The following is a 27,808-nucleotide window of genomic DNA, read 5'->3' as shown; positions in this document are numbered from 1 at the left end:
TCAAGATGAGTTACCTAGGCAAAAATTGCACAGGCAGCATTGTAAACCTGATTAATTGTGATGAATCATTATCCTGTTCAAGGTGTAACCTCTCACTCACTAATGCCAAAATGAAGGCGCTGAATTCCCATACAGCTCCTGCTGAGAAAACAGTTTATCGCTTTATTAGCCATCACTGCACCCTCATCAATGCCAGATTGCGGATAAAAAACACAATTGAATTTCTGGATTTTCTTGACTCTCAGGCCATTAATTTAGCATTTATAACAGAGACCTGGGTGAATGCAACCTCAGGCCCAGTCCGTCTGTGGCCATACCACCCGGTTTCTTTATGTATAGGTTGGAACAGGAGGGAAAAAGGAGTAGAGACCTCACTATTATCTATCGTGAGCAATTTAAAATGTGGTTTTCAGCACGTCCTGGTACACAGGACAGTGAAGCTGTGTCATTAAAAAATGAATTTAATAAGCAATACTCTCTTATATCACCCCAACCCCCCGTCCAGAGAGCAACCTTCATTAACAACTTGCGTCAAATTTTGGATACCAAGGCTGACTCCTCAGACTACAAAATCCTTGGCGACTTTAATTTTTATTTGGAAAATGCCCTTGACGGTGACTCTGCCCACCTCACTGATGTAATGGATAGCATGGGTCTAGCCCAGAAGGTTAAAGAACCTATCATAGTGGAGGCCACCTTCTTGATGGAATCTTCTCAGACTGCCATCACCTCCAAATTTTGCCCTCTCTTCCGCTGACATGGTCAGACCATCAAGCGCAGTTGTTTGAGATTAAACTTGAAATTAAAGATCCAAAACCAGTTCGACCACAACTGAATAAGACACATCGCCATGGGCACAAGCTTAATAAAGACTTGTTCCATGAGATCCTAAGGCAGACCCTGCTAGCGACCGCCAATGAAGATGATCTGGATGTGGCTGCCAGAAACTATCATTTATGCTCCTCTCAAAAGTACTCAGCGTCACCGAGCCACACCCTCCGAACCGTGGTTCACTGACAAACTCATACATCAAAAACAACAGTACCACCAGTACGAATGCAAGTGGTGGTCTGAATACAACCCTAAAGACAAAGATAATTATAAACTGTCTAGTCAAATCTATAACGAAATGATCTACAAGGAAAAGGATTGGTATTTTACTACCAAAATCGAGTTCTCAAAAAATTCCTCAAAGGAGTTGTTTGGAACAGTTAAGAAACTCTCTGAACTTGCTGAGAACAAAAATAGTATGATTAATCAATCATTCTGTAATTCGCTTGCTGTTCCAAGACAAAATTAAAACCATTTATAATACCTTTACGGCCAATAAAGAACCCGCAAGTCCACCAGCGACTAGGACCGCAGTAGGCAATTCAGACCCCACAGAACCATCTGAGGATCTTTACTAGGGCAATGCCTTGTTAAAACATCCTACTATCTTAGTTCCTAGCATTGCGACTTGACCTTCTTCTTTGGACAACTATTTCACACTAACTACGTTCAGTCCATTAATCAGGGTTAAAATTCTGAACTTATTAGACAAAGTAAAATTGGGTCCGGTATGGGTCCTTGCCCCCCCCAAAGTCCTGCACTTAGACCCAGAGATCACTGCAGTTCATCTATCACACATTTTCAACAATATGTTCAGTACAGGTTACTTCCCCAAAGATTAGAAAAGAGCATCCATCCTTCCTCTCCTCAAGAAATCTAACTTAGGTGCTGGTGATCCTAACAACTATCAGCCGATCTCGTGTCTCCCTTTCCCGGCGAAAATTGTCGAGAAAGCCATCAATTTGGAATTGACATCTTTCATAAACAATAATCATCTTCTTGATCCAGCTCAGTTTGGCTTTAGAAGCCAGCATAGCCCTGACCTGGTGCTCATAACGGCATCAGAAGAAATCAGGCAGACCCTCGACACTGGAGGAAATGCCACACTGATTCTTTTAGACCTCTCTGCGGCATTCGATATGGTCAACCACAATCTACTTATCGACCGTCTCTTCTTCGTCAGAATTAAGGGTAGAGCTCTGTCCTGAAATCTTTTCTTACTCATCGTGAGCAATTTGTGGCCATGGAAGATTTTGCATCTGCATTTTTTCATTGTCATCTGAGGTGCCACAGGGCTCATCAGTAAGCCCTATTCTTTCTAATCTATATGTTGCACTGTTATCAAGTGTGATTAAATCGTTTGGTTTCTTTCCGGTGTCATAAGCTGATGACACCCAGATTGTGGTGTCAGTGACCAGCAACCCTGAGGCCTCCACGGCTAGATTTCATAGCTGTATGATCCAAATCAGGAAATGGATGGGTGACAATTGAAATCGGTAAAAACCGAGGTGCTACTATTTGGTCAAAACACCTCCTTCGGGTCCCCAAGCTGGTGGCACTAGGATCTGGGTACTCTTCCCACCCCAGTTGCAAAGGTGAAAAACCTAGGAGTACAGTTTGACAGTAAACTGCCTTTCAAAAGTCATATTAATACCATTACTCCTTCCACTTTCTTTTTGCTTAAAACTCTGAGGAAGGTCCTTCCTTTTATACCACAGGATCTACAGAAAACTGTGGGTTTCTGTTCTGATCAAAGTCAAATTGAAATGCCCTTTTTACAAAAATACAGAAAACGTTCTTTAAAAAGCCACATATCCTACAGAATGCAGCAGCTCTCCTTCTGGGAATCCTGAGGCACAAGTCTGCCTCTCAGGCTCTGGTTCAGCTCCACTGGCTACCAGAGAAGAAACACATAGGGGCATATCAACAACAACCGGCGATAATTATCGCTGAGCGCACTTAGCGCTCGGATAATTATCGCTGGCTAGCGCCGATTTTTATCACTGAGATAGCGTGCTATTAGCAACGCTTATCTCATCAGCGATAAAAATCCTAGCACTAACTGGCTAACGTGAGATTATCGCTGGAAACCCAGCGATAATCTCATGTTAGCTAGTTGATAGGGACTCACAAACTTAGCCATGATATCCACCTTCCATAGGATATCATGGCTAAGTCAGTCCTGAAGCAGGCGTAAGGAAAGTAGCGATAACAGGGGTTATCGCTACTTTTCCTGACGTTATGCTTCATAGCGTTAGGCTTGCTGATAGGAGAAGTGTCGCTTAGCGACATTTCTCCTGTCATGCCATTTCTCCTGTCATGCCAGGTCAGGAACGCCCACTTTGCATCTCATTAGAGATGCAAAGCTGGGCGTTAGGAATCCTGACGCTAAGGCAAGGTTTCACGCGTTAGCGTGACCTTGCTGATTAGGCGATAAAATTATCGCCGCTTTTCAACCGAAAACGGCCGCAAAAGCGGCGATCATTTTTTATCACCTGCTTGTTGATATGCCCCATAGTTTTCAAAGCACTATGTATCACTTTTAAAGCCTTGCATAACTCTGGACCTGAGGATTTGACTCCGCGTTTTCAGTGTTACATTCCATCTCGATCTCTTCACTCTGGCTCAAACTTCAACTTAGATGCTCCCAAATTTAAAAGGTCCAACTGGGGGGAGGGGCAGGAGCTTTGTGTGGTATAAATCCAAGCTGTGGAACTCCCTGGCCTTCGAAATCAAAGGGAAATCTGCCCTACTGACCTTTAGAAAAGCCCTAAAAACTTGACTTTTCAATATCTTTAGTGGACTCCCTTCTCCATAACTGTTTGATGTGTCCCTCTCAAAAGCTTAGCACCTAGACACCTATGGGTAGTAGTGCGCTGTATACGTTTTATTTTCATTTGAAGGACTGTTTCCCCCGTTTACTTGGCGTGGGGGCATAGCCATGCCATGGTGGAAAGCCCCCAGCCTCCCAGGAGGGACAGAAAGACTGACAATTTTGCATGACACTTGGTTGAGCACAAGCCCTCCCCCATCCCTGGTGGCTAGTGGGTGGATTCCTGCTTGGGGATACTCCCCTTAGCTGATCCCAAGCAGGAAACCACTGGCCAGAGGTACCACTGGAAAGGGGAGAATCTCCCCTTTCCAACGATACCTCTCCAGAAAGAATCAGTGCTCAGGGCTGAAATATGCCCCAGAGCACTGATTCAGTGAACCTAAAACGAGCCCAACAGCTCTTTTTGCTTTCACTTTCAGGAGTAATGACATCAGCATGTCCTGCGCATTGGTCCTAGTTACAATTGTTTTTAAAAACCATTAAGGCGGCTCAGGAAGTTCTTCCCGAGTACTCCAAGCTGCCTAAAAATAAAGGAAAACCTGAGGTGCAAAGCACCAGAGGGACCTTTCTAACGCTCCACAGTGTCGGCCAATGGCTGACAGATGCACTGAGAAGGAGTGCGACAGTCGGCTATTGACCGACTGCCACATTTAAAAGGTAAATAATCTAACTGAATGGGATAGACGCACTAGACCATCAGAATTTGGGCTTCATATATTCATATTGCAGAAAGTTAATATTGTAAACTTGTGTTTTGTATTGTCTCTGTTCAATTTGACAAATAAAATAAAACAGAATTAAAAAAAACTTAAATAAATAAAATAATTAAATTATTAAATAATTTAAAGAAATCAATTAAATACTTAATATACAATAAAAATTCATTAACAAATATATTATTTCATTTCCCATTCTGTTCCCCTAGATACCCACCAACCCACTACTAGAATATTAATTACTAATATAAATTGAAAAATATAAATTAAAATAAAACAATTAAACTTAAATAAATAAAAAAATTAAACAAACGACATACATAATGTTTAATCAATTAAACATGCAATTAACTATACAAATTCCATTAAAATGAAAACAATTATAATATAATTAACTTCCCACCCTGGTCCCCAAAAAACCCAACATACATGCTACTAGAATATAAATTACTAAGTAAATTTAAAAAAACAAATACACAAACTATATTTAAAAAAATAATAACAATTACACTAACAATACTAAGACCTACAATTAATTTATAACTAAATATATTCATTTAATTAAAAAACTAATATGTTACATTAATAGAAAGCAATATTTATTACAACTATATTAAAGTAAAAGATATTTAATAAAATGATATTCTTAAAAACGATATTATATACCAAAAATATGATATTCCTATCCTAGATATTCTGTTCCATTATATATTGGTAGTCATAATGTTTTTGACATAATATTCATGTTACACAATATGTTTATTCCATATTTGTGTCATGTACCCTATTATTTATGTAAAGTTAAAAAATACGGGCTTTAGAGGGTTGGGTATCAGCAGCGGCTCCTCTGCTAAGGCGGAGGAGCAATGCCCCGCCACCAGCAGCTTCAAAAATGTAAAAATAAAACCATGTTTTTTAATCATTTTATTTTTCTCTCCTGGGTGAGTCTTGGGGGCAGGGCCATCACGGGGGCAGTCATGAGGGGGAGTGGTAGGCACTGTTGTCAGTGTGCGGTGGGTTTGGCTTGCCGTCTCAGGCTGGCCAAGCCGACATGCGCACTAAATCTGTCTCCCACCTGAGCCGGGTTGGAGACAGCAGGCACAGGTTCTCAGTCTCTCTGAGAGCACAAATCGAGGGCATGAGAGCTGCATCAGGACTGGCCGCAAGGAATTCAGGGAGACTGTGTTGGTGAGGAGAAGAAGAGCAAAGATGCAGCAGGTACGTTTTTTTGTCGTTGTTCACCACCAGAACATCCCCTCTTCTTGGAACAGTGAAATTAAATAGAAAACACCGTTTTCTCCCGCCATAGGCATGTCCCGCCATGTTGTTAGCTATCCCAGGTCAGAACAGGGGTTTCTAGGTGGGCTGTGCTGCCTGGAACTCTCACTTCCACTAATCCTAGGCGGGATGCTCCGAGGTAAGCTTTGTAGCCCATGGCAACAAGTGCCATAATATTATTCCCTGCTCTAATGCTGCTCGGATTATTTGGCGAGTTGTACAGGGGAAGTTGAGCTGGTGAAGAAATTAGAAATTGATTACAGACTCAAGAAGCGCAGATGCTAGTTGCCGTTTTCTTGCCTCTGCGGCGGAAGACCGTTAAAGAGTGAAAATAAGAGTTTAAAAAGGTTTCGTGCTAACGAGGGAATACATGGTGCAACTTTGGTCCTGAAGATGGTCTCGGTGATTAAACTTTCAGATAGGAGACCGAAACGTCGACGCCGTGACACTTCTTTGTTATAAACAACTTTCAATGGATGTCTTCGGATATTACAAGTGTTCAAACTAAGTATTTTCAATATATGACCAACTGTGGATGGTGCATATGTGTATAAAAAAGCGTCATTAACTACTGCTTATATGTGTTGAAACGAGACAGTAGTTTTTTGTTGCCATTGTTTAAATGAAAACTGTATATTCCTTTATTGTACATAAAAAAGATTTTTTGTATCAAATTACTGAAATCTACTGAAACAATCAAAAACAATATATAAGATGAACTGTGGTCACTTTGTAAATTGTTTCCTTATCTGAGTTCTTTGAAATGAAGTTCACTACGGTGACATTCTGATTAATGAATATAAGTTGAGTAAATCGTCAAGGTTTATTATTGTTTAGACACATTATACCCAATCCCTTGGGGTTAAGTGGGTTGCCCTATTGTTTTGTATACTAATGTGTGAGGGGCACATGGGATCCTGTTGCACATTAGCACAGAGCTGGTTTTATTGTTGTCATATAAAAATCGGAGCCGCAAAAAACTCCCCTAAGGAGCTTTTTAAATGAGTCCAAGCCCTAACCAAACGTCAGCAGGCCAATCAGTAGAGGCCTGACCAGGCCTTTTGTAACAACATGGCTGACTTTTTTCAAACGAAGGTTCAACTTATTTAGGACAACCTATTGAAGACAGCCCCCGACATTGCTAAATCTAACAGGCCACCTCTAGAGGAGAACGTTATTCAGAACCAACCAACCAGCTTTATGACTCTCACATAAGAGAAAGTGAATAACCTTCTTCTAACAACAAAATCTGGATCTCCAAACGATCCCTGCCCCCCTGCCATTTTACATCTGGCATCAGAAAAGATTAGCTCCCATTTAACTCCTCTCCTAAACAATGTAGTTAAAACAGGGATTTTTCCCTGTGTTTGGAAAAAAGCCTGTATCAGGCCGATTCTAAAAAAGACCGCATTGGACCCGACTGAGGTACAAATTATAGACCAATATCCTGTCTGCCAATAGCAGCCACAATTCTTGAAAAAGCAGTAAATAGTGACCTAACTCAACATCTGGATTCCAACAACTTGCTAGACCCCAGTCAGCATGGCTTTCGACCACGTCATTCGACAGATAATGGCTACGGAGGAGACTCGCAGACAGGTGGATGGGGGGGCAGACCCGTCCCTATCCTATTAGACCTATCAGCAGCATTTGACACCGTGAACCACAAGGTGTTAGTGTGGCGGCTGGAGGCTGTGGGGATTAGGGAATCAGCTCTGGCCCTCCTCTCCTCATTTCTTGCGTCTAGGAAGCAGAGTATACACTGAGACAATCTACAATTGGGTGTTTTCCATCTCCCTTGTGGGGTACCACAGGGATCGGCGTTATCACCAACCCTATTTCATATCTATGTAACTTCGTTGGCCAGACTTATCAGAGAGCATGGTATCATGATGGTCTCAGATGCGGATGACTCTCAGATTGTCATATCCGTATCTAAACATCCGGCGGCCACTGCCATCTGCTTCCATAACTGTCTGACCTGTATCATGAGGTGGATGAGTCAACATTTTCTAAAACTTAATACGGATTAAACGGAGATCATGGAATTTGGAAATGGCCCAATGCTGTGGAAACAAACATGGTGGCCAACAGATGCGGGTGAGTGCCCTTGCCTGACAGCTAAGGCAAGGAATCTAGGAGTGATCCTAAACAACCAGCCAAATTTCTCAGCTCAGGTCAACCGGTAAACGTCCTCCTGTTTCTTTTTATTGAAGATTTTACGTAAGATTCTGCCTTTCATACTACAGGAACTTAGGAAAACTGTAGTGGTAGCCCTTATCCTTTCGAAAATAGATTATTTCAATGCACTCTTTATGGGCATTGATAAGGCGCAGATGACTAAATTACAATCTCTACAAAATGCCGCAGCACCATTACTATTAAACATTCCTAAAGGACACCCCACTTCTGCTAGTAGTAGGTCACTACATTGGCTTCCGATTCAGCAGCGAGTGCAATTTAAGGCCATTTGTCTGGCGCATAAGGCACTATATGGAGGTGGGGCAGTGGATATGCAGAAATTGTTTGTATGGCATGCACCTACGAGAAATCTTAGATCCTCAAATGTAGGTCTTGTACAAGTTCTCAAAGTTCACAAAGCAAGATGGGGAGGTAGGACCTTATCACATTGTGCAGCAAAAGTATGGAATAAGATGCCAGTGGCTATGAGGTTGCAGTCAAACAGGCAGTTTTTTAGGAAATTGTTAAAATCCTGGCTGAACCCTCCAACTAGGTGCAGGATCAAAGAGAGCAGCTCCCTATCACACTTTCACTAGCGCCAAGACGCGGCGGCAATCGAGCGCTTTACAAATATATTCTATTTTATCTTTATATAATCATAATACTAACAACATTTCATAGCTTTTTTTCTATAAATTGGCATTAGGAGCATCAGTGATACAGACCCTACCCTCCCGTACCCAATCCAAAAACTGTTTCTCCACTCTCTCTTACCTGGATAAGGGATCCTCCCATACGTTACTAATTCCGTAAGCAGGATTCCGAAAGACCAAACATCTGATTTGACGGTGAAAATTCCAAAATTTATTGCCTCCGGTGCTGTCCATTTGATGGGAAATTTGGCTCCTGTGAAGAATGAAAACCATTGTTCACATACATTTTCAGTGCAGTAAATAGGCTGCATGCAATTATCATCTGAACACTTTAATTCCTGCCAAACTTGAACAATATATTATGTTACTAACGGTGCATATTTCCCATTTTGTTAGCTGGAAGTAGAAAAGCACCAGGACATCAGAATTTTCTGATGGATGCAACACCAGTTTAGACTCCCACTGGTGATGTGGGACAGTCGGTGGGGAGCAGGGGCAGCTGGTGCTATAACTAGCTGCTGAATCAAAGGTTGGCATTGGTAGAATTGTGTAGTCTGTGGCAACCGCAGCACCATTACTATTAAACATTCCTAAAGGACACCCCACTTCTGCTAGTATTAGGTCACTACATTGGCTTGCTGAATCAAAGGTTGGCATTGGTAGAATGGTGTAGTCTGTGGCAACCGCGGTCCTTCCTACTACAGTGGCCTTAAGGATCCATTTCTATATATTTTCTCCATCCTTCCTAGAATCCCTCTACCCTCCTGTTTTGCTTATCTCCTGCTTCTTGCTTCCGCTTCATTATCTTTACACTGCCCAGTAACACTCTAAGGGCCCCATCATCTCAACAAAGGCAGAGAGGGACATGGAAGGGAAGCAAGAGGAACTGGGCCAGAGGTACAAAGAGAGAGGGTATAGATGGACAGACAGACAGACAGACAGACAGACAGACAGACAGACAGACAGACAGACAGACAGACAGACAGACAGATAGATAGATAGATAGACAGACAGACAGACAGACAGACAGACAGACAGACAGACAGACAGACAGACAGACAGACAGACAGACAGACAGACGGACGGACGGACGGACGGACGGATAGATAGATAGATAGATAGATAGATAGATAGATAGATAGATAGATAGATAGATAGATAGATGATAGATAGATAGATAGATAGATAGATAGATAGATAGATAGATAGATAGATAGATAGATAGATAGATAGATAGATAGATAGATAGATAGATAGATAGATAGATAGATAGATAGATAGATAGATAGATAGATAGCTTAAATAGGCACATATATATGGTATATAGATAGGAATGGAGGGACAGACTGAGACAGATGTAGGTAGATCGGTATCTAAAAAACTCAATTACAAACTATACTGTTGTGATGTATCTTTTTCTGATGTCTGCGTTAGATCTGTGCTCAATCAAGGGCTGCTATATGGGCCTACAAGCTGACTGTCCCATGTGACAGCCTCTTCAGAGTTAAGCACACAGATGATTTACTACTATGCGGACAGCAACTACCTCATGGAAGAGTAATGCTCCTTAAAGACATGCGGATCCAGGCTTTTCCTGGAGTGGAGGAGGGCTGGATCAGGTCTGATGTTGACAGGGAGGTTGTTCTAGATTTTAGGTGCTTAGGTGAAGCCCTACCTATAGCTTCTGGAACCAGATATTACAAGAGATCCACCCTTCTTCCTGGACATCACAATATGAGAAAACTTGCCTGTGACACAAATCAAGTGCTAGGTAATTATTCTCACAAGTGTGTCAAGGAGCAGGTCACCCTGGTTGGAAAATGAATTCAGTAAATAAAGGGTGATGGAAGGACTTAAGTGATAAGTTTACTAAAGACTTACCCTCTTTCGCTTCATACTCATTGTCAATGATTCTGGCCAGGCCAAAATCTGCAATTTTACAACAGAGAACGTCAGAAACTAAAATGTTTGCGGCTCTCAGGTCGCGGTGAATGTAATTCCTCTTCTCAAGGTACGCCATTCCTTCTGCAACCTGCAAAGTCAATAAATGGCAAAAATAGATGTATTTATGTCTTTAATGGTGTTACTTCTGCATTCTGGTTCACTTATAAATATATTTGTTATCAGTGGTTAATTTGTAAAACAAATAAGTGCTGGGGCGCTCGTCAGGAGGAAGCTTGTACCAGCTTATTTCTCGTGTTAGTGTCGCCTAAAACAGAACCAACTCCTAACCATGAAAGTGGGGATGATGTGGCGTAATGGCCAGAGCTGCCAACCTCGGAGCTGGGGAACCAGGTTTGAGTCTTGGCATCAGCTTAACGTCCTGTGATTCCGGGCAAATCACGGTGTTCATGATATAGGGCCTCATTACGATGGTCGTTGGTGGTAGTCCCACCGCCGTCAGATTCTGCATGACCGCCTGCCGGGGAACAACCTTTACAACGCAACTTTTACAACGCACTACCATTACAACGAAACTATTACAACGCAAAATCTGTTACAACGCATGCCATTACAACGCAAGTCTTTACATCGACTTGCACTAGATGGCGTGCTAACATTAAAAATAGTGTAGTTTACTATCCAAACACCTTCCCTACTGCAACGTGGACTGGAGTTAGAATAGTAAATTACCCTTTTTTAATGTTAGCACGCCATCTACTGCAAGTCGATGTAAAGACTTGCGTTGTAAAGACTTGCGTTGTAACAGATTTTGCGTTGTAAAAAATGCATTGTAACGGCATGCGTTGTAAAAGCATGCGTTGTAACGTCATACATCCCCGCCTGCCGCATTATGATGGCGTGCGGATGGAGCCCGTTGGTGCGTCAGAGGGACTGAAAACCCTACAACAGTGGCGGTGCCTGCGCAGCCACTGCCATAGGGATTACAATGTCCCTTTCCGCCAGCTGTTTCATGGCGGTTAACCCGCCATGAAAAGGCAGGCGGAAAGTGGCTTGGAAACCTGTAGCAGGCCCCTCTTCCCCCCTGGCCCTCCGATATGTGTCCTAGGGGACACCATATTCATGCACCATTGTCAGGCACCGCATGGTGCCTGCCACACAGTGAAGGGATAAGTCAGATGTGTTTTTTTTGTATTACGGTATGTACTGCAGCCCGCAGCACACGCCGCAATACAAAGAATACCCAGTGCGACTGCTGTGAAGGCGGTCGCATTGTAATGCGGCCAGAGGGACCTCCGACTCCTAGTCGGGTGGTACGTCAGCCCGACATCATAATCAGGCCCTAAGTGCACCACCAGACCATATTAAGCACTGTTTGTTATAAGCACTATGAATAGGCATATATTCTTACCTTTTATGAGTGCCAGGCTCCAGCTTCTAGAACACAGACAGGGTATCAGGCATGGGAGACAGGCCAATGACCAAGCCAGGACACGTGCACTGGACTGGGCACCACACGCATTGCTGCCACATTTTCCACTTCACATATATGACCTTTCAATGCTTTTGAATGTGACACTTTGAGAGGCACTTTCTCAAGAGTGAAGCAAAGCAGCAATTTCCCATGTAATGACATTCATTTTAGAAATGACTTCTTTTTGTGCAAATTTATGGTCTATAAGTGACTTTAAAACTGCTACAACACCTTAGAAGTCCTTATGCAAAGGTATACAATTAAGAATACTCTGAAGCGACAAAGTATCTCTCCAGGCTATGCATAATTAGTCTATACAGTGTGGGCATGTTATGCACAGGCAGTGAGTCCATGGGCATAGCAGAACTACAGCTAAATGACAAGGATTCAATGCTGCATGCCCAAGGTCACACTGGGTACCACACACATAAACACCACGCACAAGATTGTAATATACGGTGTTTTTTATTTTGTGAGATATGGGACTTCCAGTGAGAATAGGTACTGGTAGCCCCACCGTCCCCACACTGTTGCTTTTGTGCCTTCAAAGACATAACACATAAGGACACCGCTCTGTCCGCCTAGTCTCGTCAGGGGTTCTCTGCATAGCCTCCACATGTGCTCTTGTTTGCTGTTTCCACAACTTATGTTAATTACCACTCACGGTTTTTATTTAGACAGAGGACTTGATAAATTCTGTTAATACATTTTCCTCATTCAAAACTATATCCGCCATAGTTATCACACCACTGTCTAAAATAGGCAACACCCATCCATATTAAGATGATCTTAGTTACTTATTCAAATATAGCTATTCTTTGTTCTCACTAGTTCATAATGTCTGCTTTTCACTTCCTAGTTGCTTAGGAGTGATTTTGTTCATATAAATGATTTTGTTCATACACTGTCCTCAAACTTAAATTAGTATTTCTTTTTAAATAAAGGTCATCAATTGATAGTTAAACCTTCATGTTTTCTTCCTTTTTGAAATTAATAGTGGTTTTGCACACAGACTACCTTTTATAATTATTTATTATAACGCATATTAATTAGGTGGTATATCCCAACCCTTCTCTGTCTGGAATGGGAAGGGGAAATGTATGGTAAACTGTTAACATGTAGACTCATGTGTCTTGGTTTCGACCAATCATGTCATTTCACGCTGCCCTGGAAGTTGACACAAGCAAAAACGGTTTAAAGTGATATATTGTTTAGAATGCCTGTACCATCTGCTTGGTGCCTGTTCCTGAATTACTGTGCAGATCATGTAGGTTCCCAGTCTGTTCTTCTGAAGATAGATAGATCACTGTTGATACACTGGGAAACAGGACATCATGTGAGGCAAACACACCTTATGTCCTTCTCTACTTTATGCACTCAATCACTCACATACCCATCCTTGCACTCACCAATTCACCCTTTCTGCAAACCCTTGGTTCTTTCTTGTATTCATCATCCATACATACAAGCACACACACACACACACTATTTTCACTGTCCTACATGCATCTGGTTACTCTTCGTTTCCTCTCCACAGTGCTTTATGTGAACAAATATCCAAGCCCTGATACATTGTTGTCTTGGAGTTGGTGTTCAGAATTCCTTTCGAGATGATTTTTTTTCAAAGAAGCTTTATTAGGTTTTACAGTGCTGTTGTATTGAGCTTACTTTGGTTTTAGCCTATGAGATGCAGGATGAATGCTCTGTGTAATGCCATTGTGACATATTTGCATTCTAATGTTCAAATAACGAGATTGGTTGCTGGCTGTGAATGGCGCTGGCTGTGTGTTGGGGATTTCCTCTCATGGAAGACATATACCATAAGGAATCTGTGTGAGGATCATTACTTCGATTAATAAATTGTTGGTGACAATTCGCCAGGTATGAGCTTTACTTAAGGGGAACCCCAAACATTTGACCCACGATGTTCTGGACTCACCTCAGGTTTTTCTGATGACCATGCATCGGTACTGTGGCAATAAACGCTAATACCATGCCTGTAAACAAGGCAGTCTGGTAATCAGGGCCGGACTGGCCATAGTGGGCACAGGGCGTTTCCCCGGTAGGCCGCTAGGGTGGGGGCCGGGTTTAGGCCCCTGGGGGGGCACTTTTGTTACCGGGGCTGGCAATATCGGCCCCCTGCAACAAAAGCAGCTGAGCAGTTTGCCAGGGCCGGTTTCTGTTCCCAGTCCGGCTCTGCTGGTAATTCACTCACAACGATTTGCTTTCAGAGAAACTATGTAGCTGTGGCCCCGCTGGCTACAGAGGAGCCGCCTGCACCCGCAGAGAGAAGTGCCACCCTCGCAAATTGGCATATTTCATTGCCCGCTGCCGCCTGAGCAGTCTGTAGGCTGGATAGCTCCGCGCGCGCTCTACCACTGCAGGCCGTCGCTGCAGATAACGCAGCTAACTTCTTGATTTAGTTTGCCCACGGCAACTGCCGATGTTGACTCTTTCCCGGTCGACAGGTTAAATCTTCTGCTTGTTTCTTTTCACTACAACAGGGGTGCGAGAAGGGCTCCAATGCTGCTTTTTCGAACTGCAGTGTTCGGCAGCATTTCCTTGACACACTGGGGCTGATTGCGATTCTGGAAAAATATTCCCCGTACGAATCGTATCTGGATTTTTTACCGTACGAATCGTACAAGTCCCGTACAAACTGGCAAGTACGATTCGTATGTGAAAAAGTCCATACGAATCGCATTGGGTAAATTCCCCGACACGTCCTCGGGTCGGAAAAGGTGTCCGACACGTCCCCGGACATTTTTACGTACGAATCTGAAAACTGAAGTCCGAGCGCGCAAGTACGATTCGTACCGTCCGTCCGATTGTACAACCGTATGGTAAAAAGACCGTCCGGAGCGAACTCCTATAGCAACCATGGAGATGTCCAAACAGATGCCCGGTACGCGCCGAACACCCCCCCCAGCCCCCCGTATGTACGCACCGTCCCCCCCCACCCCCCCCGCAGATGGACGCGCCGTACCCCCAGCCCCCCCGCGGATGGACGCGCCGTACCACCAGCCCCCCCGCGGATGGATGCGCCGTACCCCCCCAGCCTCCCCGTATGTACGGCACGTACCCCCACCCCCGTAGGTACGGTGCAGACCCCCACTTGTGTATGTACGGTGCGGACCCCCACCCGTGTATGTACGGTGCGGACCCCCATCCATGTATGTACGGTGCATACCCCCACCCGTGTATGTATGGCGCGTACCCCCACACCCGTAGGTACGGTGCGGACCCCCACCCGTGTATGTACGGTGCGGACCCCCACCCATGTATGTACGGTGCGGACCCCCACCCGTGTATGTACGGCGCGTACCTCCACCCGTGTATGTACGGCGCGTACCCCCACCCCCGTAGGTACGGTGCGGACCCCCAGCGTGTAGCGTCGTACACACGGGGGGGGGGGGTATGGCGCGTCCATCCGCGGGGGGCTGGGGGTATGGCACGTCCATCCGCGGGGGGCTGGGGGTACGGTGCGTCCATCTGTGGGGGGGCTGGGGGTACGGCGCGTCCATCTGCGGGGGGTGGGGGGGACGGTGCGTACATACGGGGGGCTGGGGGGGGGACGGCGCTTACATACGGGGGGCTGGGGGGGACGGCATGTACATACGGGGGGCTGGGGGGGACGGTGCGTACATACGGGGGGCTGGGGGGGACGGCGTGTACATACGGGGGGCTGGGGGGGGCGGCGCGTACCGGGCCCCCTATTCCACTCGCATCGCGGCGTACTTCGGTTTTCCGGCACTTTTTGGGTGCCGTAAAAATATTGCCGTCCGGACTGCTGTCGGTACGAATCGTACTTGCTGGGACGTAAAAACATGCCTAACTCCGTCCGGACGTCACGTCCGTGGTGTCCCGGATCACATTCGTATGTATTTTGCTGTCGGTCGGTGTTTTTTCCGACTGGTACGGAAATGGTGTTTCCGTACGAATCGTACTTGCAAGTTTGTATGGTGTTTTTACCAGGTACGAGTCGGACGGAGAAAACGCTCCGACCGACGGTTCGTACCCGGTTTTTCCAGGATCGGAATCGGCCCCACTGTGTCTAAAATACGTCCTATTTCCTGACGCTATTGCTGCTGTGTTAGTAAAGACCACTCCCATCAGGACAACTTTAAGACTTGCTACTTCTACTGCCATCAGCAGCCGTTTAGCGCCATCCGTCCACTTTACATGATTTCCTTCAGTAGTCATCTCACACTATGAAGCACTGCCATCTATTGCTTATTTATCAGAGTGCACATTCATTACCATGCAATTCAGTTCACCTCTTGAAGTTAAAACGTTCAAATATGGATATAAACACCTCAATTGTAACACCCCCATCTTTCCTGAGGTTGCCTGGCAATCCACTGGTTGAGTGGGAAGACAGGATTGATAGTTTTGAAAACTATCTAGTGGCACTTAATGGTACAGAATTTTCTGCAGTCAGAAAAAAAGCATTGTTACTAGGCTCCTTGGATAAAAAAAAGGGCCAAAATGTATTTAAATACCTTCACCAGTGTGTTGTGATCAGGCAAACGAAATAGAGGATCTTTGTAAAGGGGCTAGATGGTGCCTCCAAACCAGATTTGCAAAGCAAGTTAATGTGGTAATGCAACGTCATAAGTTTTATACTCAGCCACAATGACTGGCTGAGTCAGTTGATGACTTTGTAGCCAGATTAAGAGAATTGGCTTCCAAATGTCAATTTTGTCAAATGACAGAGAACTGATACAAGATCAATTAACAGTGGAGTGCAGTAGCAAGAAAATGCTGGACCGGTCGTAGGCAGACTGTAATCCTTTGTTGAAAGATGTCATCACCATAGTTAAGGTAGTGGAGGAATCTGAGAAGTGCATGCATGAATGCAAAGAAGTGGAACAGACAACAAAACATCTCTGATGTGGCAGAGTTTGATGACAACTCAATCTTCACAAATGCAGTAAAAAAAAGTATAACCACAAGTGGTACACCAACAAAATTTGTGCTGTAAAACATCCTGGACAAACAAATTTCATAGGGAAAGTGGCATCTCGTATGTGTCACAGATGTGGGAGTAGTTATCTCTGTGCGAACTCAAAGAACAGTTTTACAATTGGTAAAGATTGTCGCAAGTGTGGCAAACAAGGACATTCTGCACGCATGTCCAAAGCTTTTAATAAAAATGTTGCTTAGTTGATGATGATGAACGTACTGATGATGGATGGATTGAGGCTGGAGAGGGCAACCATGTGGTAAACAGGAAACCCCGGCCTAAAGCAAACTTTGAAGTGAATGGAAAAGTAATATCTTTGATGGTGGATTCAGGCTTATTATACACCATAATTCCTAAAAACCTGTATGATACAGTCTGGCCTGATGGAGAGTTAGAATCCACGGATGTGATTTTGAAAAGGATACCAAATTGCAGATATTGGGGTGATTGGATACATTTCTTCATTGATCAAGTTCAAAGGTAGCCAGACCAGAGAAAAGGTGTAAGTAGCGGCTGAGGGTCCGCCTATCCTAGGATGGTCTCACCAGTACGATCTGCACATTGTGAGGAAACCAAGGGCTCTCAACCAGGTTCTTGTGGTTGAGGACAAGGACTTGTAAGACATTTTGAGTAAATGTGAGAGGATTGAGAATAGACTGGGAGAAGTAAAAAAAAATATATGCATAAGATTAAGCTAAAAAAAGGTGTAATACCTGTGAAACATGTGGCAAGGAATGTATCGCTAGCTGTGAGTGCAAAGATGAAGGAAATTCTGCAACAGATGTATGGGGACAAAATTATTGAATGGTTGTCGCCTGTCGTCATCACAAAGAAATCAGATGGATCGATCAGGTTCTGTGTCGACTTACACAGCCTCAATGAGAACATTGTCATGGATTGCTTCCCTTTACCTTACATAAATGAACTGATTCTTATGTTGTCTGAGGTGAAATCATTTTCACAACTAGACTTAAGAGTGGCCTGTCATCAGGTGAAGCTTCACCCAGACTCCGAGCGTCTCCAAGCACTTCTTTTATTACGACAGAGGACACTTTTTATTTTAGTAAGCTTCCTTTTAGGTTTTACTCGGCAGCAAGTGTTTTTCAGAGATTGATATCTAATGTGTTGTCGGGGGTCTTCTTTCAAGACGCCATACTAGTATTTGGATAGGATATTTTGAAACATGAGTGAGGTGTTGTCTCATATTGCTAAGGGTGGGTTGATGCAACAAAAATAAAAGTGGGTGTTTCTGATGCAAGAAGTGGAGTTCTCGGGTTATCTCATTACGAGGGAAGGGGTTAAGCCAAAAGTCAATTTGGTCAGTGGAATTGTGAATCTGGAAGGGCCGTCTGACAGGGACAAGCTTCGATCTTTGATGGATTTAGTGGAATATTATTCCAAATTTGTGCAAGATTGTGGTCATAAAACTGAGGCTTTGAGGGTGTTGTTGAGGAAGGGCAGGACATTTGTGTGAGGTGATGGACAGCAGTTTGCTTTCTCTTCTTATTAGGGATAATACCAGAAATGCAGGTATCTTGGTGTCATTTCAGATGGGTTTGAAGATGATTGTTACAGTTGATGTCCGTGCGGTAGGGAGTGGTGTGGTACTGTCACAGATGCATTGGAGAGTTGAGAGGTCAGTAGCATTTGCTTCTCGCTCAATGATTGGAGCGGAGAGGAATGACTCTGTTATCAAGCAAGAGGCGTTGGCTGCTGCTTGGGTGATTGGTTACTTCAGGGCCGTAATTTGGGGGAATACGGTTCTTTTGAGGACAGACCATAAACCGTTACCAAGGGTTTTTTTGGGCCGGGCAACACAAAAAATTGTTCATGGAGGTTGGCGAGACTAGCAGTAAAATTCTGCATTAAAGACAGGGTGAGGTGGCGATGAAGCCCAGTGGTGGAGAGAATTGTTCAGCATAGTTCCTTATTGACGACAGTGATTTTCTAAGTGAACAATAAAGTAGGTGTGTGGAAATGCCAGAGAGTGGTAATGGTGGCAATGTGGGGATTCAGGCGCAAAGTGTGGTGAGTTCAGGGAGACCGCCGGGTTATTTGGGGATTATGTTTGGGGATAGTGTGGGTGGACCTGTATACTTAGGATCGGGTCATTTGGGGGTATAAGCTGTTGGGGTTTGTGTGAGGCTAGTAGTGTCACAGATTTATACAGTGGCTTGGTGTGTTTGTTTTGTACATATATTTGTCTGTCCTGTTCTGTCATAAAAATGTTTGTGTTGTTGTCTCGGGTTTTACTGGGAAGGACGAGGAATGTGCTGTATTGAACTTACATTGGTTTTAGCCTATGAGATGCTAGGGAATGCTTTGTGTAATGCAATTGTCACATATATGCATTTCAATGTTCAAATAACAAGTTCAGTTGCTGGCTGTGCATTGGGGATTTCCTCTGATGAAATAAACTTTCCATGAGGAATCTTTGTGAGGATCATTACTTTGATTACTATAAGTACTCCATCAGGTAATCCGAGGTGATGTCTCATAATAAAAACAAAGACAATAGATGTTTCTAGAACATGGCTACCCAGATCTCTGCTACAAAGTCTAGAAAGGTTAGGCACTATGGAAGTCAGATCCCGAAACAATTATCACTTCAAACACACAGATGTTGACACTTTATGGTCTCGGGTCTTCATCATACTGGAAAATAATTATCTTTCAATTGGATATTAGCAAAATCATTGTTCCTTAAAAATACAAGTGGTGTACTGTTTTTACCAGAAGAAGTGGGAAAATGCTGGAAAATGCTGGTGGTACGAATTTTATGTATTCTCACAGATTCTGGATCTTTTCCTCACTAAAATCTGTGATTTTAGTCAAAATGTTACATTTCCATGGCATTTTGGGTAAGAAATATTAATGGAAGCCATATAAGCCAACATTAAGTTTCCGATATGCCAAGTACTTGCTGGGTTCCCTGGTTGCTAGCTGACCTTGAGTCCGAATAGTGCGGCCATTGACCATGGCAAGTGAGAGGAAATTGGAATTTACCCCCCTCTGTTTTCTCATATGTGAAAACTACACCTAAATGAATCAAAATTTCCTCTTGCTTGCCATGAGGATAGGGATGCTCTAGGCCTCAGGAAGGCAGAAAGTCTGCTGGGCGTTTAGGGAGGATGTGCAGCCTGAGGGATAATACAAGTTACAATGCACGCGTTTAGAACGCATGCCATTACAACGCGGTCATTACAACGACCGCGTTGGTACATCGCATACCATTACAATGCAAGTCATTACAACGACTTGCTGTAGGGGAGTGCTGGATGTTGGAATAGTATAATTTACTATTCCAACTCCAGTCTGTTCACAGTAGGAAAGGTGTATTTAAAATCCGACACCTTCTGCCCCCTACAGCAAGCCATTGTAACGGCATGGTAATGGCATGCGCTGTAACAACGCAGTCATTGTAATGACCGCATTGCAATGGCATACGTTGTATTGCATGTGTGGTAAACAATGTTTACCAGCTTGACGTCAAGTTAAGTCCACCTCCAAGCCTCCACTCCAATAAAAAATAAAATGCTGGCATCCAATATATCCTCAAATTTTCTTACCTCAGGCGGGGTAGAAAGAGCTGTGTCTTTAGGGAGGTAAGGCCTGATGAGGGTTGTGTCCCATCCCATTCTTTTCCCTATAAAAACTTCCTGGGCCTTCTTCCCTGCTCCATCTGGGGGGAGAGGGAGATGGTGCAGATTGATGTGCCTGCTGACCTGGTATGAGGGAACTTTTCCACAAAGTTTTTTAGACCAGTCCCTTGTTGGCTGCAGCCTTTTGGAGTTATTTTGATGTATCAGGGCATCTTTTAGCTTGCCCGGATGTGCGAATACTGGTTCATTTATGAATTTCCATTTCTTGGTTTTTCTCTGCACCAGCCACAGGTATAAATCAAGCCTTAAAGACTACTTGTTCCCAGTCAGATGCAACGTTTTTGAATTATTTTGATGGATTTAGTGCATCCTTTGGTTTACCCAGATGTGTGAACTCTTGGTAATACGGGAATTTCCAATTCTTGTTTTTTTCTCTACACCTGCCACGGGTATAAATCAAGCCTTAAAGACTACGTGGTTGTTCCTTTTGCTTGTCCTGAAGAAGACTCCTCATCGATGTACTACTAACACACTTCTTCAGTGGGTCGAAACGCTGATGAATCTATACATTTTGCCTGTATCAAAAAAGGACTGAGTTGGATGATCACAGACCTTAAAAATCATACGGACTTGCCGCAACTACAGAGACTCCATTAAGTAGGTGGCTTAATCAAGAATTCATATGAAACATTTGTGAATGTTGTTCATGGATGTAGTTTGTTTATTTTTGTTGCACTGCACAAGCATTTTTTCACCCATCACAGAGCAACTCAGCAGAAGTCATTGTATATTTGATTGGGGCAATGTTTCTATAAATTGTAGTTATGACTTTTAACTCTTGTGTGTGTTTTGGAAACAGTTTCTTCCTTATGCTCTGTAAATGAATCCAACAGAACATTTTCATATTATATGTAGGATTGAACATGGAAATTTCATTCTAAGCAGACCACCCAAAACATATCTTTCAACCTTGCAGAGAGTTTTGCATAAAGCAGATTATTTTGTCACTTTCTGACCAAAGCAAGATCCTTTGAGACATTGGCTGGTATCACGCACAAGTTACATACTCTTCCACTCCTCTGTACCTGAAAACAAGTAGATATTTTCTGGAGCTCAGCGGTCACTTTGCACTGTAGATAACTGTGTGTCTAAAACCTTCAGCTTTTAAGGACTGCCTAAAGGCCAAATCTTTTTCAGGCAGTAGGACTAGACTGTGAAACTCCCTTCTACCAAGTAGACACACATTCAATGTCTTTTTCCAAGAAGGACCAGAAACAGCTCTTCCTCTAAAGACACATTCACTCTGGCTCCAACTAACCACCATTCTGTGATCTTTGACAACATTTTCCCACGGTATTATGCTGAACTGTCCTCCTGTCTTCCAACTCTAGAAGTGGGATCCCTCGCGTCTATCTTCTTCCTCTCTCTCCTGTCATGATCTGAACCCCTCCTTTGTTTCTCTGGTCCTAGGATGTTACACGCAAATTTCTCTCCCCCTTCCTTTGTTTTCCAAGTTTATTCTTGGCTGTCGCTAAACTCTCAGATTCCAGTGGTTAGTTCAGTGGTTGCCATTTGATTCTAATGGGTCAGAGTCTGTCTCCTATGAATTATATATACCCCATTTGTAACACTCTATATTTCCCCCAATTGTATTATTGCATCACTCAATATATATAACATATTATGGTTATCATACTGAGATCTGTGCACTGGCAACTATGTTATTGTTAAGCACTCTAACGCTCTTGTGCCATGATTGCACTATATAAATATGCACATACAAATTAATAATACATACATTTATATATGTGATTAAATATGGTGTTGTAACATTACCCATTTTATCCAGTTTTGTCAAACTATTCTTGAAGGTAGACTCTCACCCAAAATGTCTCTCCGGAGAGTTTTGTGGTTTGCCATTGTTGCTTGCTTGTGGGTTGCGATTACGGGGGCATATTTTTGCCGCATAAACTAAAAGCAGCCACTGTTATTAAAAGCTACAAAGTATATCATGTTAAGTGTTAACACTGATGCTGGTAGAAATTAAAATTATAAAAGATTTGACCAAAATGTGTTGCCTGTGGTAAGAAAGTACCCACACATATGTGCACAGTGTTATTATCTTTCAATACCATCAGGACAGGAAGTGATGCACATTGTTTCAGTTCCTCTCTGGCTGAAAATTAAAGGTCATATTACTGCTAAGGCGGAGCAGCTGTTATAGAATATGTGAGTATCTATGAATTTTTCAAAATAGTACTATTAAGATTGAGATCTCTCACAATCGTGATCTCTCTCTGATATCTTCCTCTCCACTCTTTTCCTCTGTACAACATTTTCAGTTTCTTTCGTTATTTTAATACTCCTGAAGCTTTTTTCCCCTTGTACCATTATCACAAAATCCTGGAACACCATATACACCTACAGCACACCTGTTGTGTCACGTGTGAAGAAGACAATAGAAGTGAGGAAGAGAAATTAGAGACGTAATGTGCTCTGAGCAGCCACAAACTCCAACTTCAGCTATCCACTAACAGAGCTGGGCCTAAATGTCTGTAAGGATACTTTGGCGGTGCCTCTGTTTAGTAGGAGAGGTGTAACAAGACTCCTGAATCCACAGACAGCATGTGGTGCAATCAAGAGATATAGAAATTAGGGATCAGATGACAGTAAGCACTCGATGACATTGTGGCTCCTTCAGGTTGTCAGACAGACCAGTGTCTTTGGAGGTTACCCAGCTACTTAATTCAGAGGTTACAAGGAGTGCAGAATGTGGCAGCCCGCGTGGTCTTACAAAGAGGCCACTAGGGCATCTTTCCAAGGTTTGGATGCCCTCAACTGACTTCCCATCTGCCAGAGGATTGCATTCAAGTCTCTAAGCACATGCATTGACCACAAGGCATTTTATTATTTAGCTCTTCCGTTTTGAGTGTCGAACTCGAATCCTGTGCCATACGGACTCTACGCTCCCTGGCTGGAGGCTGGAGCCAAGAATCTAGATGTTCTAGATGGAGGATGGGCAGCCATTTATTTATAGTGTAGCTAGGTGCTACTTGGAGTGGCCTTACTACTGAGCTAGGATTTCACCAAATCTTTCAATGGGGCAAGTTTCGAGATCAGGGATACTCAATTGCTTAAATTATTCTCTCCAATACGCTCATATGCATACCGAAGATACACTGACCAAACAGTGGATATCCTAGGAGTCATCAGAACTGCTTTACTGTAATAAATATAAAAAACATGAGTATGTCACGAGTCTTCCGGCAACTGAGAACTTGCTCGTGAGCAATGGTTGGATCACATAACGAGTACGTAGTGATGATGGTTTACTGTAGCAGTAATGGCTGATTTTGCATTATTCGTGCAAGGTTTCCCAGCCACCTTCCTTTTTGGCAATATTATTTTAGCTCTACTTCCTCAGTTCATATTTGCACCATGCTGCACATGCGTTATTGTAAATGATCACTTGGTGTTCTTGCAATGGCAACTTGCGATGAACATCGGATAAGCATTCAAAAGGCATTTTACCATTCATTGTGCATGTTTTAAGGTGTATCCGAACTTCTAAAATTAACTTCTTTTTGCTCTGCAGGTTTATTGTTTGAGAAGTTACTTTCCCCTTCCAAAGTTTCAAACTCTAGAGTCTTTTCATTACTATATATTCATAGTGCAGACTCCTCAACTGCAAGTTGTTTGCCAAAGTGCACGGCCTCTGTATTCTCAGGTGTAAATCAGCTCTATTGCTGGAAACGCTTGGATGCATTGGTCATTTCTGAAACTCCATTTTTTTAAAAAACTTTATTTTATGGCTTCTGTTTGCCCTAGATACTCTTACCAATGTGCAGATTTTGAAATGATACTGTCTGCAAGATTTGTGAAATGCGCCTTCTTGTTTCTGGAAAATCAAACGGTTTTCAGCAATATTACTGAGCACATCTGTTTATGAAGGGATTGAATTTTTAGGTCTGTCTAGAGACACCTTTTATCTCCTAGAGCTTATGTCATCACAATATATAGAAGTAGAGCTTAGGGTCAGTCCTCTTCAGCCATTAGTTTGTTTAGGCCAGCTCTTAACAGGGATTCCATGTATAGATTGTAATTCACATTTTGTATAAGCTCACAAGAGTATTGAGAAATGATACATGGTGCAGTAGACTGGTGATTATGCAACAAAGGACTTCACAGTGAGTCTGTTGGCCATGTGCTGCAGGGGAATGCACTATGTACAGCTGCACTGAGGTTTTTGTGCCACCTAGAGACTCTCTCTGGTCACAGCGAGAGAGTGCTTGCTTCAGCCATAGCACCTGGGAAGGAATCCTGCATTCGTATGTTGGCAAGACGTGCAGCATGCATATGCCAATCACAATGTGACTTCCTGTTTTGTGTCCTTTAGTGATTGACAAAATGCACGGCGTATGACGTGCATTTGTGGTGTGGCAAAACATGCATGGAGCGCACCATCAATATATTCCGCCTTCTTGTCCATGCATTCATGGTTGGAAAGACATGCATTGTCCACAGTGCATTTGTGGTTAGCAAGAAGCATAGTGTGCATCTCACAGTATGGCGCCTTGTTTGCCGTGTATTCATAGTGGGCAAGACGTGCATGTGGTGAAGTCAAAACAAGATGTGCTTCTGTACAGCTGAGTCTTTAGAAATGTTATTTAACCAACGAACAATAGTAAGGTTACGCCAAAGCTTCATGGAACTACACCGGGATGCAAACTGGAGACTTGCCTGTGGATAGGGACCAACTTGAAACTGCAAAGGGTGGATGGTCGACAGGAGGGCATATCCTTATGCCGGTGACTGGTAATCATCGGGAGTGTTCAACTTCTGGAGGTTGGTGCCCTCAGCAGATCGATGATCATGCATCTGGTACTCTGGATTCTTGTGGCCACAAGGCATCTGCAGATGCCACAGTCCTAGAAAGAGTTTCCTCTTGCTCCTGTTTATGTGGCCTTGCTTTCCTCTAGTGAGCTTTCCACCCTTGTCCACTGGTCAATCCATCCACACTTTTTGCCCTTTGTGGGTATTTATTTTACCCTCACGGTGCTTTAAACTACCAGATCGAGCTCCTGGCCATCAACATTTGCTCTTATTTCCTCTTCTATTTGCCTCCTCGTTTCCTGCCAACATGCCTACCCATACCTGGGTACTGCTTCTTCCATGCTCATCATTCATACCTCTTCCATGCTTATTTGTTTCCACGCAGATTTCCTTTACTCGGTCCACTCTGGTTTTGCGTTCATTACACTCCTCGCACCTCACCTTGCTTGTCTTTCGTCTTGTGATCTTATTTTGGTAGGTATATTTTCCCAGGGCCATCCTGCCTTAATCCCTTCTGGCAGGTCACCCCTCGCTGCATGTCTGTCCTGCAGTGATTGAGAAGCTGTGGTGAATAGGAAGGCTGCTGAGGATCTAGACTGGATGATCCAGTGTCGGATTAGAGGCTATCCTGAGCCCTCACCCTACATGGTCACCATGGATCTATTCATTGGTTTCATTGGCATATCATTGGTTTCTGACATGCCAATTTTCTTGCTCCACTTGGAGTGACCTTGACCTGCAGCTCTCAGAATGCAGAGGATTTGCTGGCTGTGGACTTCGAGTTGATATCCTCGTGACATGGTTTGTGGTAGCCCTAGCCAAGGGGTGCCGATGTCAGAGTGAGTCACTGGGTTTACTAGGGCTTTGAATGCATGATAGTAGGACAAAAAAGAGAGTGGCTCTGTGACTTGAGCTGAAGCTGACGTGTGCCCTGGATGGTCACAGTTTTCTAAAGCAATTAAACTAGTGGCCTTCAGGAGAAGAGTATTTCTTCCGTCAACTTGACCTCAATACAGCAGCTAATCACTGTCCTGGACTCACTAATCAAGCAGATTGCTGCTGCATCCTGTGAGCTTGGGGTCACAGGAGGATTCCTGATTGCATTGGAGGTGGGCTGCTCTCGCCCATGACAACGTGGCACTTGCATATCGGACAGGTGCAGAAGGTGAACATGGTAGGGGTCTGACACTGTGAGAAAATCAGCAGGGGCATGGGAATGTACATAATGGGGGCACTAGAAGTGGATAAAGCACAGTCACATTTAGCTACCAACAGTATCAGTCAAAAAATGGGGATGAACAAGAAAAAAAGGATGACTTTCTCACACACAGATACAGTGGTACTCCGGCAGATCCCAGTGCAACTCTGTCATGAGGTACAGCAAGACACCCATGAGGCCATGCAAGTTGCAATAAATGAAGAATGCATTGTCCTGCAGTACCATGTAGGTGAAGCTTGTGTGGCAGTACTGTGGGAGTACCACAGTACCCCAAAAAAGAAAAAATGGGGAAAATGTGGGGTTTGGGTCCTCTGGTTGTGGGCCACCCACAGGAGGTTGCCCATCCTCAGAGAGTTGGCAGCCTGTGGAGGGTTTGCCGCAAGGCAGCCAACCCCACCCCGCACATGGCAGAAGGCCGTTTGCAGTTCGGCTTCCTTATGGGGTTGGGCACAGAGCCTCGCCAGAGGTCAGGCCCACAGCAAACCCATCACTGCATACATCCAAAAGCTGTGCTCAGTGGTGAATATAATAAAAAAAATACACAGAATTTGACTGAAAAAAACTAAGGTAAAAGTGAAATTATAGTTAAGTACGATAATAGGATATTACTTTACATTTAAACAAAAACCTAAAAACTCACTGAAATAACCTAAGCTTACATTTTTATCTAATGGCAATAACTGCAGGAGCCACAATTCTGAACTCTTGGAAGGAAGCAGAAATTATACAGGATATTAAGAAGGAGACTAGAAATACCCCATCTAATTACCATCCCATAAGCTTTAATGATGATATCCAAAAGGTTCATAGAAGCAAATGCTTACAAGACTATGGGAGAGGATATCTGAAAACAACGTGCTTACCCACTTCCAAACCGGCTTTAAAGCATACACTAGCACGCTTTGAGGAAATTTTTCAGGCACAGAAGAGAACATTGAGGCGCGCCTTTTCCGTACGATGGTCTTTCATCATTAGATTTAAATCGTGGAAAAGAATAAACATTGATCTCCCATCAATTCAAGAAAAGATTAATATGAATTTATGTCATATCCATTTATATTATAGTTAGACAATATTGGTCTTTTTCGCCGCCTCATCGGTTCCCTCTATAAATATAAAATCGTACACGCCAAGGATGATCGGCAAATAATTACGCTATCATAAGTGATTATACACATTCTTTTAATAGAATTCTGCATAAATACAAGTACTTACTCCTCAGTTATCAGAAAAATTGTGTGGCTTTCCTGACGAAGGCGCCAGTGCGCCGAAACGCGCGTCGAAGATAATCCACTGATGCATTGTATTTTAATGAATTGT

At 43.4% G+C, this 27,808-nt stretch overlaps 1 protein-coding gene across 2 annotated transcripts in view; it reads right to left on the bottom strand.

The window, feature by feature from the left end:
- BLK (BLK proto-oncogene, Src family tyrosine kinase) overlaps positions 1–27,808 on the bottom strand; it is a 608,293-nt gene that overhangs the window by 22,900 nt on the left and 557,585 nt on the right. For both annotated transcript variants that reach the window (XM_085610428.1, XM_085610427.1), the window contains 2 exons: positions 10,374–10,524; positions 8,614–8,745 (listed from right to left, as the gene is read on the bottom strand). In XM_085610428.1, coding sequence (XP_085466554.1) covers positions 8,614–8,745; positions 10,374–10,524 — 283 coding nt within the window. The remainder of the gene's footprint in view (positions 1–8,613; positions 8,746–10,373; positions 10,525–27,808) is intronic.

The sequence above is a fragment of the Triturus cristatus genome, chromosome 6 (assembly GCF_964204655.1).
Source record: "Triturus cristatus chromosome 6, aTriCri1.1, whole genome shotgun sequence".
NCBI classification, from domain to species: Eukaryota; Metazoa; Chordata; class Amphibia; order Caudata; family Salamandridae; genus Triturus; species Triturus cristatus.
The sequence above is the reverse complement of the archived record's forward strand: the minus strand, read 5'-3'. Positions and strand labels throughout refer to the sequence as shown.